This window comes from Anguilla anguilla, chromosome 17 (genome assembly GCF_013347855.1).
Source record: "Anguilla anguilla isolate fAngAng1 chromosome 17, fAngAng1.pri, whole genome shotgun sequence".
Lineage (NCBI taxonomy): Eukaryota > Metazoa > Chordata > Actinopteri > Anguilliformes > Anguillidae > Anguilla > Anguilla anguilla.
The window spans coordinates 6,254,262-6,276,011 of record NC_049217.1 but is presented as its reverse complement, the minus strand read 5'-3'; the positions used below and the strand labels follow the sequence as shown (position 1 = coordinate 6,276,011).

General features: G+C 47.2%; 1 protein-coding gene across 1 annotated transcript; it reads right to left on the bottom strand.

Moving 5' to 3' along the window:
* Positions 1 to 12,653: 12,653 nt before the first annotated feature.
* LOC118216350 (probable G-protein coupled receptor 146) lies at positions 12,654 to 21,209 on the bottom strand. The gene is made up of 2 exons (XM_035397444.1): positions 20,937 to 21,209; positions 12,654 to 14,185 (listed from the first exon to the last, which is right to left on the bottom strand). Exon 2 carries the CDS (start codon positions 14,155 to 14,157, stop codon positions 13,150 to 13,152), a length of 1,008 nt encoding a protein of 335 aa, XP_035253335.1. The 5' UTR covers positions 14,158 to 14,185; positions 20,937 to 21,209; the 3' UTR covers positions 12,654 to 13,149.
* Positions 21,210 to 21,750: the final 541 nt, after the last annotated feature.

Genomic DNA, 21,750 nt, shown 5'->3' with positions numbered 1-21,750 from the left:
AATCGAGACCTTCCTAAACTCGATACGCAGCAGATCCTGCGTTTGTACGGAAACCAGTGTTAGTACACAGCTGCAGGCTAAACACTGGCCCACAGAGTTTCTAGCTAAATAGGGTGCTGACATGAAGGCAGACGCAAGAGATGGTTGAATATAAAATGAATACCGATATGGAATTTTTTGGGCAGCATAGTGGTGCAGTGAGTAGCACTGTCACCTCACAGCAAGAATGTTCTGGGTTCAAATCCCAGCCTTTCTGTGTGGAGTTTGCATGGCTGTGTGGGACCCCGGTTTTCTCCCACAGTCCAAATACATGCAGGTGAGGTTAACTGGAGGCTCTAAAATTGCCCATTGGTGTTCAGGGTGTATTCCTGCCTTTCACCCAATGCACGATGGGATAGGCTCCAGCACCCCCACGACCCTTCCCAGGATAAGCGCGTATAGATAATGGATGGATGGATGATGCCATTTCCTGCCTCTTTAAATCCCGATGGGAAGGGCATTGTCATACCCTAATAGGAGAAGAGAATAATGCACAACAGCTGCTCTCAATGACTAATTAATTAATTAATTAATTAATTCATTAACACTCGGTTTCCTGACACTGATCAGCAGCCGATCCACACGACCTTACAATCAGGGATACTGTTGAGGAGGAGAACAGAGACATCGATACAGAGCAGTGGTAACCCATCCAGGTTCCTGGCGATCTGGCGTCCTGAAGGTTTTCACTCCAGCCCTAACAAAGCTCATTCCTCGTTCAACGGCAAATGAATCAATGGAATTAGGTGTGCCAAATTAGGGTTGGAACGAAAACCTGGTCGTAGATCTCCAGGACCGGGGGCTGGGAACCACTGTGTCAGAGCTTTGCATCTTCCTTCCTGTTTAAAGAGACGGCTCTAAAGATCCCCGCTCAGGGCGCACGAGTGCAGCATTTCCTGTGCCCGTGTTCAAGGTGGCAGTGAGCAGGAGGGTGTCCAATCACACAGCAGTTTGCACAGCTCAGCTGATAGCCGTTCCCCTGGCTTTAGAATGGGTAGCGCAGTGGTGTCAAACTCGTTGCCATGGAGGGCCGTGTGTATGCAGGTTTTCATTCCAACCAATTAATGCTGCCTTAATTGAGTCCAATTACTCATTCAGCCATATGCGTTTAACTGCATTGAAGCACAGAATATAAGAACATTTTTATTTAGACAATGCGGGTCACCATAGACGTCGGGTCACCATTGTGCACAAACCTGCATCCCTAATTCAGCAAATAATTTAACTAATTATATAATGAAGATCTGAGGCTGGAATGAAAACCTGCATACACACGGCCCTCCATGGCAACGAGTTTGACACCACTGGGGTAGCGGAAGTGAGGCCTGGTGGAGCAGTGATATGCTGAAGCCCTCCCACTCTAGCAGCAGACAGAATGTGGTGTATGATACACTGTAGAAGATACACCAAGCGCTGCAGGGAGGGATGCAGGTGAGGTTTCGATGCAATGCTAGCCTGTGTGAAAAAAGACATTTTGTACCATCCATCCAATGTAATAATAATAATAATAATAATAATAATAATAATAATAATAATAATAATAAATTTTATTTATAAAGCACTTTTCAAGCAGTATCTCAAAGTGCTGATGTGTGTCCTTACTGCATGCATGATGCTTGGACCCCGTTAATTACCTCTTGCGGTTATATTTATATTTACATTATATTCTTTAATAGAATTATTGCTATAATGTTGCAAGAATTGACTATGATCTTTTTTAGTTATTCACTGAACTATTTCAAGCTTTCTTTCTTTGATTACAATGTGGTAATTGTATTTAAAAATGACAATTTTCAGGCCACATTGTTTACAGTTTATTGGATTTTTCAGTCTTAATGAGTTTTAAGGTCAGTTTGATTTAGTCCAAAACAACTTAATCTGGATTGGCTGAATTGCATATGCCCTTAAATTGGCTAAGTGTGTTTGACTGAATCTAGGAGAATGTGCCAACCTTAGGATTTTTTACAAGTTTACTGGAGTTGTGTTTAGGGTCCTGTTTTCAGAAATCAGGTTCTTTGCGCTTTTTCTCCAGTTCCCTGGTGGTAGGAGTCTGTTACCGCTACATAGTAATAATGACACTATAGATAAATAATGCACAATTTCACATAATAGTGAATGACACATATTTAATATGTTTCATTAAATAGCATTGATGAATGTGCCAATAATATCAACTCAGGATTTTGGACTATTTGCTTACTATTAAATGAAAGTAAGTGTTTAAAGATTATTATTAAAACCTTTATTTAACCAGGAATTGAGATTAAAATTCTTTTTTTCAAGAGTGGCCTGGCCAAGACATATAATACACACAATATAAAAACAAATTATAGACAATAAAGTTTACAAAAGACAAGGTAAAAAAGAAAAAAATCTAATGCTGCCCCCTTGTTCTGAAACTTTTTTTCACATTACCGGAAGTCACAGTGGATGAAGAGAGAAGCGCTCAGTACTTCAAATTTGGTCATTAGCGCAGCCATTTGATTAGCATGTACCTCGGTCAAAACGACCCGTCTTTAATTAGAGAAAACCTCGCTTTTGAAATGAGAGTCTCATCGGCTTGTACACATTTCTTTGAAATCGTAATTAAATACCCGGTTTATGCAATGTTTCCCAGCTGCAGTGATGAAAGGCATGGAGCTCGTCTCCTGCTAGACTCGGCCTCTCACTGCATTAAGCGTGAAGCGCCGTTTCTTTAACGGCGGGGAAATGAGTCATGATGTAGAGGCGGCCGCCCAGGGGTTGCGGGTCTGCTGCGCGTCCGCTGATGCGCGGCGGCGAAGGTGCCATGATGAGGTCACTCCGCCGGCGTCCCGGGCGGACGCGGTTAGCCCCCGGTGTGTCCTGGGTGCACGCTCCCGTCTCTCAGAAACACGGGGCTCCAGCGCTGTAAACCGGCAAGAATTAGCAGCATAAACCTGTGCGAGCTGTGCCTGAGATGCTAATTCTGGGCGCTTTACCTGCAACTTTGCTACTTATTAAACTCCATTTAAGTTCACAATGAAGCCCAACCCTTTCCCTGATTACGTATTCTGCAGATTGTATTTCCGAAAAAAAGTATTGTGCACTTTTTTCTAAAAAAAAAAAAAGTAACTTCTTAGCTTTCAGCGAAAAAATTATTAGACATTCCAGTGTGGAGTAAATGACCTAAAAGCCAGCTACTACTACCCTCTCTAAGATCTACCCATTGTGACTTTTGCTATCTTTTTGCTATCTCTGTAAGCACATCGCACCGAGTTAACTTCTGTAGCTGGCTGGGTGCTGACCCATAGGTATCAAGATCTTAATTCAGCATCCCACCACCAAAGACACCAACTTGTTCCCCATGACATTGACTTTTTCATCAATACAAAACATGATTACATTGTATTATGGAGAACCTAAAGTTCACATAATGCCGATCCAGTAGGATGTTTATCACACCTGCTGACTCCCTGTCAGCACAGTAAACAGTCTGTTTTCCTTTGGGGGTCTGATAAGGGGTACACTTCTGTAAATCGCCCTACAATAGGAAAGTCACACTGCAACAGCGCCATCTAGTGTCACATTCACATAATTTCCATCCGTGTGATGGGAGTTCTAAAATCAGCTTTTCAATAATGACCGAATCCTGACTGTGAACCGCCTGTTCATAACTGCAATTTTACCTTTCTGACCCACTTCTCTCACTTTTGTAGCATGTAGCATTTGTATCTTATTGTCATGCCTCCTAGTTTGACTTAACATGACTCTCGCTATTGAAAAGCCTGTGAGGCACTTTCATTGTGGTGAGCCTAGACCAGCTTCCAGGATTGTTCAACATTGGTGTTCTATGCTATGCTGACCCAGGAATGTAGGTCCTGGATGCTAAAATGCTAGTTTCAAAACAAAAACATGCACCTTAAAGTACCACTGCCGATTGGTCTAGTCTACCCTAGTTTCTCTAGTCTAGCCTGAGTTTCTCTGGAACCCTCTAAAAATCCATTCTGCCTTGAGCCAACCCTTCTGTCGCTCAACTGATATTTCAAATGGCCACACAGTGGCGCTCTTCTGCCAGTTTCAACTGGTGTTCTGCACTTAGAAAAAAGAAACACTTCACCTAGACACTCCCTTGTGTTTGGTATGTTAGTCTGCAAGAAACCCTCACAGTGCCACGGTCATAATAACTGCAATCATTGATGTGTCCACCAGGGGGAGAAAGAGGTGCATTTTCAGGCTGGCAGTGGCACTGAAAGGAAAAAGTCATCTTTGCTGTAGCACCAGCAGGTGTGATAGTAGCAGTGAAGCCTTTAGCAGGGGTCAACGGGCAGGGGCCTCTATTGAGGCCTGGGGCCACAGCCTGGCGGGTTCAGAAACCCCACACCTGGGAAACCAGGGCGTGTGGTCTCCGAAGGGGTCCACCTGGGTCACAGCTGCCCAGGGTGAAGAGGAAGGTGGAGTAGAGGGCACAGGTGACAGCCTGCCTGAAAGCAAAGGCTCTTCCTACGCCGGCACAAAGCTGCCCATTCACTCTGCAAATACAGAACATGGAGGGCTTTCACCGCGATGAAAATCCAGGGAGAGTTGTCACCCGAGCTGCCTTCTGTTCACAGGAAAGTTCCTTATTTGCTCTGTGTGAAACACACAGAGAGAGAGAGAGAGAGAGAGAGAGAGAAAAGTAAGAGAGAGAGAGGGAGAGAAAGAGAAAAGAGAGGTAGAGAGTGAGGCAAAGAAAAAGGAAGAGAGGGGAGAGATAGAGTGGGGGGAGGGAGAGTGTATACAGGGCTCAGTGTTGACAGGAGGTCGTGCTCTAAGTCTCCATGTGCATCACACTGGTTGTCTGCATTTTCCCGTTATCAGCTGAAGGGCTGCAGTTAAACGCATTAAAGCCCCCCCCCCAACACCAAAGGACCTTTAAACGCACAAAGGGGGAGTTAGATTCTGAGTCCGTAATCTGTGTGTAGTGACAACCAGGACAGCTTAAGGGTCATTTCACCATGGTAACTCCAGGACTGCCCTGTAATAGGGACACAAATTAGATTATCTGTGGTTTCCCAATACTCTGTATGTGCAATGAAGCATGACACTCAGCTAAACACTCGTGTGTGTATGTGTGTGTGCAATAAAGAGAGAGAGTGTGTGTGTGTGTGCATGCAAGAGAAAGTGTGTGTATGTATGAGTGTGTGTGTGTGTGATCATGCAAGAGAAAGTGTGTGTGTGTGAGTTTTTGCATGTGCGCAAGAGAGAGAGAGAGAGTGCATGTGTGTGTGTGCAAGAGAGCGAGTGTGTGTGTGTGTGTGTGTGTGTGTTTGTGTGTATAAGATATCCTTGACTCTCAAGGTTCTGTGTTATTGTGACAGCATGGTATTTTCTCCAGTTTCTGCTGCAAACTGTACAGAAACACCAGAGGAAAAACCAACAGCATGGACCCCATCACTGTAATGATTGCCACGGCAACACATCATTATTATTGCAGCCGCACAGTGTGAGTTTTGGATTGGTGGTTTTGATGATGACTAGCGCTGTTCTGAGCAGGAAAAAGTGTGCCATTTTGGGAATAGTCTCTGAGAGAGAGAGAGGTGACTGGATTCTGAGCTCAGATGTGGGATGTTTTGGCCATACCTGTCTCTGAGCGAGAGAGAGAGGTGTGACCGGATTCTGAGCTCAGGTGTGGGATGTTTTGGTCATACCTGTCTCTGAGAGAGAGAGAAGTGTGACTGGATTCTGAGCTCAGGTTTGGGATGTTTTGGTCATACCTGTCTCTGAGAGAGAGAAGTGTGACTGGATTCTGAGCTCAGATGTGGGATGTTTTGGTCATACCTGTCTCTGAGAGAGAGAAGTGTGACTGGATTCTGAGCTCAGATGTGGGATGTTTTGGTCATACCTGTCTCTGAGTGGGAGAGAGGTGTGACTGGATTCTGAGCTCAGATGTGGGATGTTTTGGTCATACCTGTCTCTGAGAGAGAGAGAGGTGTGACTGGATTCTGAGCTCAGGTGTGGGATGTTTTGGTCATACCTGTCTCTGAGAGAGAGAGAGGTGTGACTGGATTCTGAGCTTGGATGTGGAGTGTTTTGGTCATACCTTTCTCTGTGTGAAAGAGAGAAAGGTGACTGAATTCTGAGCTCAGATGTGGGATGTTTTGGTCATACCTGTCTCAGAGAGGGAGAGAGGTGTGACTGGATTCTGAGCTTGGATGTGGGGTGTTTTGGTCATACCTTTCTATGTGTGAAAGAGAGAAAGGTGACTGAATTCTGAGCTCAGATGTGGGATGTTTTGGTCATACCTGTCACTGTGAGAAAGAGCGAGAGAGGTGACAGAATTCTGAGCTCAGATGTGGGATGTTTTGGTCATACCTGTCTCAGAGAGGGAGAGAGGTATGACACCCGTGTTCAGGCCTGGCTGCCCCCGCACAGCTCAAGTGCATGTGTGCGGTGGGGTGGGAGAGAGCAGTTATTTCTGTAACCTGAGCCCATTCCCTGATTCTTGTTCTGCAGTGTTCATGATGTCACAGAGAGCAATAGCATTAACACTGCCAAACACCCCCCCTCCCACCCCTCCCACAGCACTCACAGGGCTGCTGACAGATCAATGGCGGATCAAACAGAGGCTCAGTCACAGCGGGACAGCGGCCGGACCCATTCCTGGCACAGCTCAGCTACTGAGTGAAGCTCAAAATACATTTCGTGGTGGGCCTGTTTCTGTGGACCTTTGTGCTGTTTTTCAAGGCGAGAGCGCAGATAGCCTTTTCCTACGATAAACACAGCAGTTTGCAAAGGTCCTAAAGCAGCTGTTTTTCTCTTCCGCGCGTGCCCCGTAGGCTCATGGGATACCGGTTACCTGGCATAACCCCGGTATTCGCTCGGAGAGCGAAGCTCGCTCTCGGTGTGTGGGAGATGGCGGAGTCGCGGCCAAGCCCAACAGCCAAAGAACACGCAGCGGTGCGAGCCAGCGCCCCGGTGGTCCGCTGGAGCTCGCTGGTCCCGTGCCTTTTTGGTTTGAAAGTCACGTTACGGGTATTGCACTGCGGCCGGTGGACCAAAAACCCGCATTCCGCCAAATTGTTTTGACAAGCACTTCTGAGCAATGGCTTCAGTTCAATGTTTAAATCATACTGAAAGCCTTTTACCAAGCTAGCCTGGGCGAAGCCAAGGAGGGGGGACACAAAATCCTGTTTCTCCACCAAGATATTCCCTCACAAGGAACATGTGACTGGATGTGTGAGCGGCGTCGGGAGCGGGGCCATGGAAACGGGAAAGGAACTGGTCTCGTAACTATGAGGTTGCGGGTTTGATTCCCAGGCGAAACGCCGCCTTTATAAATTTCCAGCTTTCAGAACACTGCATGCCATGGTGTGAGGCTACGTCCAGACTGCAGGTCTTGATGCTCAGTTCCGATTCGCTGTTCAGATCAAAGTCTTTTACACTAGCTGCTCGCATTCATTTTTGAAAGGGAGCCCACAGTACTGCCAATGCAGAATGATGACATCATTAACCTGTCACACGTAGAGTCACATAAGAATCACTACACCAGTGTACCACTGGTTTGGTGTAGAATACCCTTCTGGACCAAACCTGTCTTTGATCGAGGGCAAACCTCGCCCACTTAGTGGACACCAGCATACTAAATGCATATAGGGCCTGACCAACAGTGATTGCAGCAAACATGAGTCTCATGAAAGTCATATGGCTGCAGGTCCAGTTTATTTCCACACATGGATGTGCCACCAATCAGAACAAAGGATGTGACTCCACATGTTTTTCCCCCCAATTCACATTGTTCTAAAAAGATCAGAACTGTCTCCCAAATTTTTTTTTTAATGAACACCTTTCAGCTGTAGTCTGAACATGGTCTTAGTCACTCTGGATGATAGCATTTGCTACGTGAACGTGAAGAGAATAGCAGTAATTTGCTTTAATAATAATAAAAAATAAATTAAAATAAATAAATGAATAAAACACTGTCACACGCCAGCGTGACAGATGCGGCAGCGCCATGAGAACACCGTTGGTTGCTGCATGGAGAGAGAGAGAGCGCACCCACAACACAAAATCAAACGAACACCCTTCGCCCTTCCGGGCGAAAACAAGAAACTAAAACAAACTAAAATAAGAAGTAACGGCAAATAAGGAAAATGGCAGCCTTTTCGGTTCACAGATCATAACTGGCACGCTTTTAACGGACCAGCTTTTTTTAGTCTCTCTTGTCGTGCTAACCAACTAAACTGAAACTAAATTAAATGAACATCAAAACGCGCCCTCTCTGTGTGCTCCCGGTCTCGGCCCCGAACTGTGGAAAGGCACACACCTTTAAGCGCTTGGGCTGATTAATTAACGCAACCCAGGTGCGTGTTCTCTCTCCACCTGCCGGCGCAGCCGAGACGAATGCCGAACCGAATGCCACAAACATCAACAATTGAATTATCGCAAACAAAGTTGTTTTCTTATTTTCAGTTGAGACCGTTTTGTTTTTATACTGAAGGGGTGCTGTAACGAAACTGAGAAAGTTTAGAGTTGAATACCGGCTTGTCAAAGCGGGGTTATGAAAGTGCTCTCACAGTGCAGCTGTACCTGAAAGACCCAAGGGGGCTCGGTTTAAATAAAAACCCAGCAGCAGCGGCGTGTGTCTTTGTGTTTTTTCCCTCCGCCAGGCTCTTCCTAGGCAGCTCGCCATTGTTACTGTTGCCGAGTGGACTAATTACCAGCTGTCGTGCCTTGCGGTGTGTTTCCATGGAAACGCAGCGCGGGGCTTCGTGGCCTCAGGCAGCGGCGGGGGGTTTTGTTTTCGGGGGAGTCAGGCTATGCCCCGTGCCCGTGCCCGCTGCTCTCGGCACACAGTGGGCACATTTCGGGGTGCTGTGCCACCCTCCCCGTCAGGTCAGGTCACAGAACCACACACAAAGGCACAGACAACACACTTCAGTAAAAAAGAATAGCATTCTAAACCCGAAACAGGCTTTAAATGTAGTATCCATTCGGCAGAAGGGGAGTAAGTGTAACATGCAGACCACACAAATGAGGTCAGATATACGCCACCTCTGAATAACAGGATTGTAATAGGATGGACATAATGGTGGTAAGAGGAAAATTAGCAGACGTGCCACCTCCATTTGGGGGCTTTCTTGTATCGTCTTAAAATGTCTCCAGAACTGCGAGGCACCCGGGTGAATTGGCAGAAAGGAGCTGCATCCATGGCAACACTCCTCAAGTCATCATAATCCTCAGCTTCATTCAGATGCCAAATCTTTCATGAGAAAGCAGCTGTGCAGAGCACCACTGGCGTCCCTCTCCAGCAACATGAGCGCACTTATAACGTATAATGAATATGTACAGCGGCGTAGGTGTAATGGGGTGAGATCTGCTGTGAGCTTCTAACCACAGCCAAGCCACTCACTCTACAAGGGATATGATTAGCCTGCTGAGGTAAAGACTTTTTCTCCTGAATAACTGTAATATAGAGGCCCCTTTCTCCTGAATAACTGTAATATAGAGGCCCCTTCCTCCTGAATAACTGTAATATAGAGCCCCTTTCTCCTGAATAACTGTAATAGAGAGGCCCCTTGCTCCTGAATAACTGTAATATAGGGCCCTTCCTCCTGAATAACTGTAATATAGGGCCCTTCCTCCTGAATAACTGTAATATAGAGGCCCCTTTCTCCTGAAATAACTAGAATAGGGCATTTACAGGGCATACAGTGTAGTGCCATAAATTCCCAGAATTCCAAGGATGTTCCTGTCCGATCGAGTGGCCTTGACTGACAGGTGATATAAACACGGGCACTGCGTGTTCATGCACACACACACGCAGCTGTAGGTGTGATATGAACATGGGCGTGTTCACCCATACACACACACACACAGCTGTAGGATTGATATGGACACGGGCACTGCGTGTTCATGCACACACACAAGCGGCTGTAGGATTGATATGAACGCGGGCACTCCATGTTCGCGTGCACACACACACACAGCTGCAGGCATGATATGAACGCGGGCACTCCATGTTCGCGTGCACACACACACACAGCTGTAGGCGTGATATGGACACGGGCACTGCGTGTTCGCGAGCACACACACACACACACACACACACACACACACACACGGCTGTACGTGTGACCAGGTTTCAGGCCAGAGTGATGTCAGGGGCTTTGGGGTTGCTGTGCACCACCGAATGTAAACAGATCTCCCCAGAAACCCTCGGCCCCTTACGGAAACAGGGCCTTCAGCCAGCATCTGGGAACACACAGCCAGCATCTCAGAGGGAGCAGGTAGCATCTCAGAGGACAGAGCCAGCAGCAATGAGAGTGTACTGAATAGCGTTAGCCAAAAAAGAAAGATTAGTCCTTTAAACAAACGCAAATATAATAATAATAATAATAATAACAATAACAATAACAATAATAATAATAATATAATAATAATAATAATAATAATAATTTGGCGGCAGTGTAGTATAATGGCTAAGGAGTTGGTCTTGTAACCTAAAGGTCGCAGGTTCGATTCCCCGGTAGAACACTGCCGTTGTACCCTTGAGCAAGGTACTTAACCTGCATTGCTCCAGTATATATCCAGCTGTATAATTAGATACAATGAAAGTCGCTCTGGATAAGAGCGTCTGCTAAATGCCTGTAATGTAAATGGTTATGGGGATGTGGAGAGTTGTGGAAGAAATGACATCTTGAGAAGTAACAGACCAAAAGTTCATAAATCGATAAAACCACAGTATTTTACATTCGTGTTAGTTTATTTAATTATTCATCAGCACTGACACAAAGGACAGCAGAGTAGATTATAGACATTAAAGTATGTAAATATATCTCGGAATGTAATTCTGTACTTTTTAAAGTGAATTTGTGTTTTTTTTCCAGTAAATCTCTAACATACAATATATACAGACATTTTTTAATATATATGTACATACATACCAGTATAAATACACAGAAAGCCTTGAGATCTGAAAAGGACATTTTGCTTTTCTCAACCTTTGAAAGGATCTTCCTGTTTGTAGCTTACTCTCATAAAATTAAATATATTTTGAAGTCTCCATAATTGGGTTTAAAATGCCATTGCCTTTATAGATAACGCATACAGTACTCTTAAAAATATTGATTTTTGTATGATTAAGTAATAACATCAGCTCGTTCTGCCGAGTTGCACACGATTTGTCCAAACTGTGGTTTTGCCATTTAAGATACAAAGGGACAACACTTTCGCCTCCCTTAATGGTACACCTGTGCTTAGCCCTCCAGATGATATATTTAGTATCGACAAGCAGCAATCATTTCTGTGTATATCTGTGATGGATGTATTCAAATCTGTGGACTAGAGGCTGTTGGGTTCATTATAAAAAAAAAACGGGGACAGGACTTTGCAAAGGCTCCATTTTCTGTGATGCCCTTATTGGAGTTGCTTGCTTTGCAGGGGACCATAATGTTTATGTGACTCTGACGCTATTGAGCAGCGCACAGCCAAAGCCAACCGCTTGGGACAGATATGGCTATTTGTCCGTGACAATAATTAGCCTGCTTTGTCTGTGACAAAAATTTATAATTAGCCTACTTTTTACATATCAAATGTCTGGTGGGAAATTTAAGAAAATACGTATCATAATCATAATTATACAGTGTGAAGAAAGAAAAACTGTTAGTTCATCTAATTTAAGGACTGGCTGCCATACCTGTTGTTTCAGACGCCCGCTACTTTCCAGGTTTGCTTGTATGACAAAAAAAATCTCCTCAAATCCTCCCCCAGTGTAAGGTATTATAACTGCAAAATAACTGGCCATAAACTATCCCACAGTTTTACTGGCGGAATATTCCATTTCGTCCCACCAAAATGCGCGTGCTGAACTGGGCTGAAGAGGACTTTGCTCCGTCTGAGGGATAATTAAGGAGCTGAAAGTGCGTTCGTCCTGGGCAGGTTTACCTGGGAAAGCCGCCGTTCTCGCATTTACGTGCCTGCAGGTAGGCAGCGGAAAGACCCAGAAATGCCTGTGAATTTACGCGTAGGCGGCCCGCGGTGCATTCTGACCGCGGCCTCTCAACGCGGCGTACATCGGCTTGGTTTGAAAAGACCCAGCGAGCAGACGTCTTTACCTCAGTGCGTTTTTGACATGCATACATGACACTTCCAAGTAAAATATATGACACTTTTTCAACTGTGCTGAGTGAATTAAAATGTAGCTAGAGTTTCAGTAAAGGTACCGACAGCACTGTGGTTTGTGGTTGCATACAGAAACCTGTGAAACTGTATTATTTTACAGGTCTAAGAAATAAAACTGTATTGTATTACAGGTCTATGAATGAAACTGTATCATATCACAGGTCTATAAATAAAACTGTATCATATTACAGGTCTATGAGGTCGCAGGTTTAGAAATTAAATGAGTCTGTTTTACTCTTTACATCGTGTAAAGAGAGTAGCTGTGTGGGTCTCTCTCACACGCGCACACACACACACAGTCACACGCGCTCGCGCACACACACACTCACTCACTCACACAAACACACGTGCACACACACAGACACGCGCACACACACACACACTCACTCACACAAACACACGTGCACACACTGACACACGCACACGCACACACACACACACACGCGCAGGCACACACAAACACACTGTATGCCACACAGCCACAGATCAAGAGAAGCACACCTTTCCACACACTCCCAAGCAGCGTATGTTTTGTGTGAGTGTGTTTGTGAAGAAGAGAAGCGGTTTCCAGGTCACTACGTTCCGCTCGATGTGTTTGAGGACTTGGGCCCAGAGAGGCTCAGCAATGCCCTGGGGGGGTCAGACTGAGGTACAGACACCGACTCATTCTCACAGGAAGGGGGAGCTGTGGAAAAGCCGAATTCTTCGCGCGACGGAAGATCGCCCTGTCCCGTTCACGGAAAACAAGAGGCACAGCGGAGAGAGGAGACCTGCGAGGGTTTTAGCTTTTCTGTAGCCGCTATCAGGGCCCGCTCAGTCAGGTAAGCCGCGCTTAGTGGTCTCTCCCGCTTGCCGTCTCCCGGAAGGGAATAAGGGGGAACGTGCGCGGAATGTTGTGAGCCAGGTCCGCCTGTCGCGATTGGGTTTTGCTGGGTCCTGTGTCTGGCCTTGAGGTGAAACGTGGCGGGGGGGGGGGGGGGGGTTTAGGGGCTACGTGACGACCTGCTGCGCCCCGCCGGGGTCGTGGGCGTGGCCGCAGCCGCGCTTCCTGCCCGGGAGCCTCCGGAGCAGCCGCCGGAGCTTGTGGGAGAAGTCGCGGCTCATCAGCCGGTACACCAGCGGCGTGACGAAGCTGCTGGAGAAGGCCAGGAGCTGCGCCAGCCGCCGCAGGAAGTGGTACGTGCTGCCCCTCGGCCTGCCGGGAAGGGCGCCGGCGCCGCCGGAGACCGCGTGCGCCAGCAGCCCGGCGTAGTACGGCGTCCAGAGCAGGAACTGCGCGCACACGGACGCCAGCAGGAGGCGCTGCGCCGCGGGGTCGGGGCTGCCGGGGTCCGGCTCCAGGGACGCGGCCTCGCGGCGGATCCGCAGGACGAGCGCCAGGGCGTAGAGCACGGCCGCCGCCGGCACGGCGTAGCCCACCAGCATCATGATGCCGTCGGCCGCCTCCTTGTTGCGCATCTTGGCGCACTCGGCCATCTTGGCGGAGGCGTGGCCGCAGACGTGGAAGAGCAGCGAGGAGAAGCTGGTGAGCGCCGCCCCGCCCCAGAGGAAGCCGCACACGTGCTTGGTGTTGTAGACGCTGGACATGTAGGTGTGCGGCAGGGCCCGCTCGATGTAGTAGTCCAGGCTCAGCAGGGCCGTGGAGTACATGGTGACCAGCGCGCACACGTCGAAGAGGATGAGGAGGCCCACGAAGACCTCGTTGCCGGGGTCCCAGGCGGGCCAGCGGGTGTAGGCGGGGCCCAGGAGCTCCACGGGCGCCAGGGCGCCCAGCAGGAGGCCGGCCACCGCCATGTTGACGAAGTAGACGTCGGGCATGGTCATGGACACCTTGTTGGAGAGGTTGACCGCCACCAGCAGGGCGTTGTAGCAGAGGCCGGTGGGGAAGCAGACCAGCAGGTAGGCCAGCGACAGCACCGACAGCGCCAGGCCCAGGTCCTGGCACAGCCGCTGGTCCGCCCTGTCGTCCGTCTCATTGGACAGCACGCAGCTCCACATGGCGCGGGACCCGCGGGGGCAGGATCAGCTGCAACACAGCGGGGGGGGGGGGGGGGGGGGGGGGGGGTGGTCAGTTAAACTTCTATAAACAGCTCGGCTGGAAAAACAGGTGGCACTGAAATGGTGTTTTCAGTACGTCTCTGGTAAGGCACTCTCCCTTTCCCAAACACCAAGGCCATTTTTCAGTCGTGTTTCTTTAAGCTCACATACGGACACAGCGCTTTTCAGTGCCCTTAAACGCACCTCTCCCCACTAGGCACTAGTGACGCCGAGTCGCGGGTGTGACAGAACGTGTGCTATTGTTCTGTCAGTATGAATAAACCGACTGATATTTTTGCAGCGTGCAGTTAGCTTTTCAATCGCGCGCTCCCGATTAATCAGGAAATACTGATTCTTCCAGTCACAAATGTCTTCGGGGCATTTAGTATTTGGCTTTGTTGTTGTTGAACACACCCTCTGGCAATCAGCATTTTGAAGTGCGTGCTCCTCCTTGTACCCAAGTCTGCTGGCTCTAGCTGAAATATGTCGGGTTTGAAGAATCAGCGCTCTGTGGTTAATCAGGTAAACTTAGAAGAACAGAACCTCCAGTCTACAACCAGCTCGATCTGGACCTCTCTCTTCTCTCTGAAGCGGGCCACAAAATGAGCCTATTCACACTGCACAGTACCTAAAGAGGCCCTGCCTCTGGGACAGCTACACACAAGCATAGCGCTGGAGTTCAGGCAGAGGTCACCGAGCAATATGATGACACCCCCCACCCCCCCATCCCCCACACCCCTGGGATGACCTTTCTGCACGTGCAGACGTCAGGAAGTGTCCTTACTGTGCACTTGTTTTGACTGTCACACTATTACTCAAATTCTTGTGTCCCATTTTCCAAGACCGGTTTGTCAACTTGTAACGAAAATTTCCCTGGGCGGATTTTTTCAGTTGCCACTTTAAGTTCTCCAACTCCGATGTGATGTTATGTTTACATACGGCATCTTCTGCCATACTTGATACACAATCAAACTAGCACACATGAAAAGATTACATTGAGACATGAGGAACGTTCACGGTTATCTATCCCTCTACAGCTGAGTGACATTAACATGTTACGAGTTTCTGTGTTGCTAAAAGCTACATCATGCGGTCTTCTGAAATTAGTTCAGTTTTCAGTTGGCTCAGACATTTTTCGTACGCAATGAAGGATATTTTAGATATTTAGAGAAGTTTCAACTTTACAAATGGCAGGTATAGCAACGAAATGCACTTCAAGTAACTCCAAAGCAGCATGTACAACCGACCTTACAACTCCAGAGGTTATATGTGCGTGCATTCTTTCAAAAATTACATTTAATCTAATTTCCTGTGGGAACCATTTCCGTTGTTGCATGCAACCTGAGACCACTACACTCAACGAAAGAAGAACCAGCGCAATATTAAAAACACATTAATAATTGTGAATGTATGCTATAAGATGAATGTGCTCATCGGACACAAAGCGCAAATTGAACTGTGCCTTTAATGGACCGTTTCCAGACAATGTTAAATGCTTGTAAACTGATGTCTTGATTTTAGAGGCTGGCTGGGAAAGAAGTCAGCACAGGGATTGTTTTCCTGGTCAGTTTTGTAACCTTAGTACCCGAGGGCTTTCTGGCACCGGGGCGTGGGCCGTCCCGAACGCAAAACAGAGGGCCAGCCCTGACTGGCTCTGACGTCATCGGGCTGAGGGGGGATTCAGGGGAGGCCGGGGCAAAAAAAAAAAAAAACAGCCAATCGCGAGAGGCGAGGTTAAATCCGATCCAGCCGCACGAACGGATGCGTAAAATGAAAGCTGTAAGACGGCCGTTGCTAAGGCCGAGGCTAACCGCTAAGCTATTAAAACTCCCACAGAAACCATTCAATAACAGTCGCTCAACGAGGTTCTGTTTCCCAGATCCGGCCGTTTGAGGAAGCCGAGGCACGGGAAGGCAGCACGTAGCCGCTCCGTAAATAAGGGCAGAAACGGACAGAGGGAGACCTCGTCCCACATCAGCTGATCCCTCTCTCTGCTGCTTCGTGAATACGACCGGGTTTTGCCTCTGAGCCCGCAGCAGATCCGGCTACGACGCGCACGGGGGGAGGCCCGATCCGAGATAAAGCGCTCGTATTCAGGGGCCCCGCAGTCCCCTTTGGCTGATTTCCTGTGGTGACATCAGACGGCTCGAGATCTGAAGTCACGGCGCACGCGAAGCTCAAGGCTGACGGTTTGGAGGAAGCCGCTTATCAAGTCCAGCCTCTTTACTCCTCTGTTTGGCTGCATTTTTTCTCTCAAGAGAGAGAGAGAGAGAGAGACCATAACAAAACGCTGCTCAAGCTGGCAAGATGCAAGCATTCCTGGGAATTTAAAACAGTCAACGGCGCCCACTCTCCACTCTACAGTTACAGGGTGACTCACATTCCTCAAACTCCCGCAGTCACCACACAACTGAGAGTAGCGTGTACTTTACCAGCTTAGGAAAACACCGAAGCCTCTGATTTACTAGGGCAATGCTTATTGCAAAACATACACATATGAAATTTTCAAATTGGCCTTTTTTTCGCCCCCTCATGAAAACAGTCTTATCGCAAAATGCAGTCCCAGTGCCACCAGCAAACTTGCTGGCTTGTCGCTTTGTGGCTGGTAAGGTCCGGTTTGTGGAGCAAACGGTGGACGGTCTCCCCTGTCGCATTTCAGTACCGACTGAGCTCTCCCCAATCTGATGTCAGCTCAGAAGCGGGTTGCACCCTGAAAGGAGCAAATCCCCGATCACTTGTAAAAAAAACCACTTCCGAACTCTGGGAACCGATCTCACGTGAAGACACAGGAGAGGGTATTCTGCTCCCCGTCCAAAAGGAGGTACCGGGGCTCCCTGGAGAGGGGGCGCCTGGGACTGCAAGTTGAGCCGGCCCCCCGAACTGCAGGAGCAGAGACTGAACACGCCTACGCACCCGCCCGCAGGAACAAGGGGGGGTTGGGCTCCCTTCACAGGGATTTCACGGTTCTGTCACAGGTTGGTCACGGCTGTGTCGCGGTTCTGATGGATCTTCATGCAGCGATGCACCCCCACGGTTTGAACTGAATCCAGATCGTGGCAGCACTGACCGACGCAAACCTGACACACCCAGAGATACTCCTCTCAACAACAAGGAGGCAACACTTACAAAGCTAGTCTCCCTACTGTTGATGTCCAGACACTCTAATTATATGCACCCTCATTAATATTCATAAGGGGCACGGCCAATAATATAACGTCTTGCACTGGATGTTCTGCGCTGTAATGCAGCACCAGAAGTGCCTACTAAAACCGGAATCTCCTGAAGTTAAAATGCAAAGAGGACGAAAAGGAACGCAAGAGCGGGGTATCTGGAGACTGTCTTGCGGTGGTCAACTCTGAACCCCACGTACAGATGCTCCAGCCAGGTCAGAAGTCGGGTTCCCCGCCGAGACATTTCCTGTCACGTGACCCCCTTTCTGTCTCTGTCAGAGGATGTAAGGACCTCGGGAGCATCTGGTGAGTTTTAGGATTCTGCAGTGATTCCCAGGGGGCGGGGGGGGTTCTCCTCCTCACTGTGAAATCACAGCAGCTGCTCGTCCTGTGGGCGTGAGGCCTCATGTGCACCCAACCCCAAAACTCCCGAACTGACCGAGTAACTTTGGCCGGCGGTGTTTGTGCGGTTTCACGCCAACGATGACCCAAGATGGGACAGAATCCCAGTGTAGAGCCTTTCGACATCCGCCCTGTTCCTACGTCCGCAGCACCCACCCACCCATCCCCACCCACTGCCCACCCTTCTGCTCCCATGTCCGCCCTGTTCCTATGTCCACACCATTAAAACATTCAGCCTCCCCACCCACTGTCCACTCTTCTGCCAATCAAAATTGAAAAGAAGCATTCTGCAGCGAGCTGGGTGCTCAATACACTGATCGGCTCTTGATTTTACCTTGCAGCACCTAAAATGAGAAACTTCAAAGCAAAAACCCAATTTGTAAACTTCGCAGTCTCCAAAACCTCCAGGTTTGTGCCAACTCTTTTGTGACATGCTTATCACTGTAATCTAATCTTCAATATTAACCACTGGATTGGAACCGAAATTGTTGGCGTCTACTTTCACTTCACTTGCCTTTTGGCACTGCCACATAAGAGACGATCCTGTATCTGTTACCCAGCAACAGTAGGAAACCCCGTAAAATAGGCATACAGAATACCAACACAAAACTATTTTTTAACTGCAGTATTTTTACATATCTAGCGTAAGCCCTAGCCTAAGGCAACTGACCGGCCCAAAATTATTATTTAGAGGGGTTTTATGTGACTGATTGCATAGCCAGGTTGTTATGCTCTCTGATCTCACTTTCTGAGGGACAGACTGTGAGACAGCTCCGTGTCCATGAGCGACTTTCTGAAGGACAGACTGTGAGACAGCTCTGTGTCCATGAGCGACTTTCTGAAGGACAGACTGTGAGACAGCTCCGTGTCCATGAGTGATGCAATTTTTGGCATCACCTCTTTCCGTTTGTCTCTTTGACCGAAGGACTTGCAATGTTATCTCTCGGCTCCACACACTGGACTGACCTTGTAGAATTTAAACTGCGTAAAGTCCAGCAGGGCGATACCTTTACACACCTACCTGTCAGCAAATTACCAGGATTGAGGGCCAACTCAATTTCAATTTGGTCAATTTAGGAAATTAAGCAAAATTCAATTTATAAATTAAAACATACCCACAGTGTTCTCTGGTAATTATATTTCCAAATAAATCAATGGGATTTTTTTGTTCATTTCCTGTATTACCTTTATTGAAAGGGAGTTGTCCAATCCCGCCAATTGAAAACCGATGTTGCCAAGAAAGCTCGTGCAATCAAAACCACTTCCATCAGCTCAGTAAATTAAAAGCCATTGGCCCAGGGTTTAAAGCTGGGGATCCATGGTCCCTACACACATAGGCAAAAGGTCACTCAAAATACAACACCCATTTACAGAGGGTGTACACCGTTTTCAAGGCTATTTATACGTGAGAAACAGGCTAACTGAAAAAAGGCAAGATGCATGAGAGTGAACGTGCACTGATCATATCCCTCTACCACAGCCCTGACCATTAAAACTCTAATCCTATCATACTACATATTTATTTACTCTTTTGTTGTTTATTTATTAACCTCTTCTTTATTCAGGGTAGGTTGACTGAGCATGCATGCTCTTTTACAGCAAGGCCCTGCTCTAATGTATCACCAGGTTTGTAGTTACAGCCAGCAATGTTTGAAATAAATAAAAAAAACATTTTACCTGAGGTAACCTCACCCAACATTCAGACAGATTCATTTTTCTTCTCTGTGTTCTTAAATTTGATACTAAGATACCATTATCTACCTATGATCTTGTACTCTCTTATTTTGTGCCAAAAGTCTAACTCTATTCAGTGAGACAACTGATCAAAGGAAAAACCAGGCTACCCATTTAGTGGGAAAATTGGATAAAACAGACTTACTGCTCACATTATCCAGAAGAGCCAGACATCCCCCACCATGCTTGCCTATCAAATGATGCCTGTGTGTTCTCTATTTTTGTTAGGGGACCAGTTGTGTACCACAACTTTGTGTGATTTTGTATGTATTTGCAGTGCTGTACCAAGAGTAAACTGGACATTTAGTATTCTTTTCACGCAGTGCTACAAAACAAGCAAGTCTCAACCTTTCTGGGAAAGTTAGCCGGTATGGCAAACCACAGCCTCACCAGGTAGGCACACACTTGTAAGGTAATTATAGGCATTGTAAGCCTGACCAAACTGACACTCCAAGGTGAGGTAAGTGCCCATATTCTGGGGATGCGCTTGGGTCAGGTGCTACTTCTGACAGATTACCTTGTGTGGGTCTAGCAAATTTAACCACTGAGTTTCAACACAACACTGGTTATAACTTCACAGACCAATCGGATCGCAATAACTTAAACTGAGAAGTTGTAAATTTGGTGACAGTTTCCTAGATCTATTGGAAAACATGTCGGGGCTATCAGGTCTTGAAGTGGGCTGGAACGGACCGGGACACCATACCGGGACTTCCGAATTTTGCTCATGAGAACCAGTGCTTATATGACCGCCACTTTAAACATTGTGGGCTACAACTTGTGTATGGTAGACTATCCAAAGAAACTCTGATAATGTGACTTGCGCATGATGGTCACGTGATCCAAATTTTTATGTTCGCAATTTAAAAACTCATCATCGGTCATAAACTGCCAAGCTACAGATCATTCATCACCAGTCGGTAAGCGGTCGTAATGCGGCATTTACACCACTGAAGCAACATCTTGCGAAAGCGAAGTGGGAACAGCATCGGTGTCATGAATGGGTTTAATTCAAATGATCTAAAGCACAATAACAATTATATTGTATGCACGCAAAACATTCTAAACCATGGGCTAGCAACAGATGAGAAACGGAGCTTATCAATAATGAATATGTAGCCCAGATGTAGCCCTAGTACGTGTTTACATACACGGTCACAAGCTACACGCTTAAACGACGGAAACTCTTCAAAATAAACATTTTCGCACAAGTTTTGAATTGGTGACTGTCAATTATGGCTCGTTAACTGCTCCTACAATAAATCCAGTTCGCTGCAACTAACAAGTTTATCCTGCTCGGACTCAGAAGCAATGGGCATGTAGCATTGTGTCAATATATTTCATTTAGCATCTGATGTGTAAACATAGGTTATTTCGCCTCTGGTGAAAGTATATGGTTATAAAGGCAGCCGTAACTTTACAAAGTAGACCAACCTGCACAGCAAGGCTCCGACTCGGTGAGAGATCTACGGAGGCGGCATTTGAATTCCATTTACTCCCGCAGACATGACCCTCTGTCTGTCTTTGGCAATGCAAAGCAATCACAAACACGTCCTCTCTGCGTCCAACGAGAAATGTTCAATAAGTTATCAGTGCGGTACATGCCAGTTATATTCTCTGTCTGCAGTTCCAGTAAATGAGGCGTAAACTACAAGCTATTCCACACTACAAGCCGTGCTGCTCCGAACTACTACTGCACACGTGACCCTCCCCCATCGTCACTCAACAAGTCGGATGAGGCCAGCTTGGTTTTCATTGACATTCATTGGATGGGATGGGAAGGAGGAGTGACAGTGACAACCTGCAAGCACGAGCTCACACACACGCGAGCGCGCGCTGTCAGTTTTGTAGAGGGAATACATGTCAGAAAGTGTCCCGGCTGATATAACAAGGTTGAAAGAAAATTCAAGTGTGCAAAAAACGTTTTTTTCTCACGTTTGAACCTGGCTACTTGGCCAGAGAGATATTTAAACTTCCCACCCTTCCTGCAGATTTTGAATAAACAGGCAGGGAAGGATGGAGGAATTTAATAGTCTGTGGTTGGGTCCTTTCCAGGAAACATTCTCAAAGGTCTCAAATTCTTAAGCCCACTGAGAACAAAACAGTGCCATTCTGTACACTGCGGTAGCTTTATGTATCCTGGAAATACTCACAGTCAGCATAGATCATAGGCGATTATGCATTATGTAACATACTTATATTTTGACATTAGAAACACAGTGCTTTAATCTGATCATGTGGAAATCAT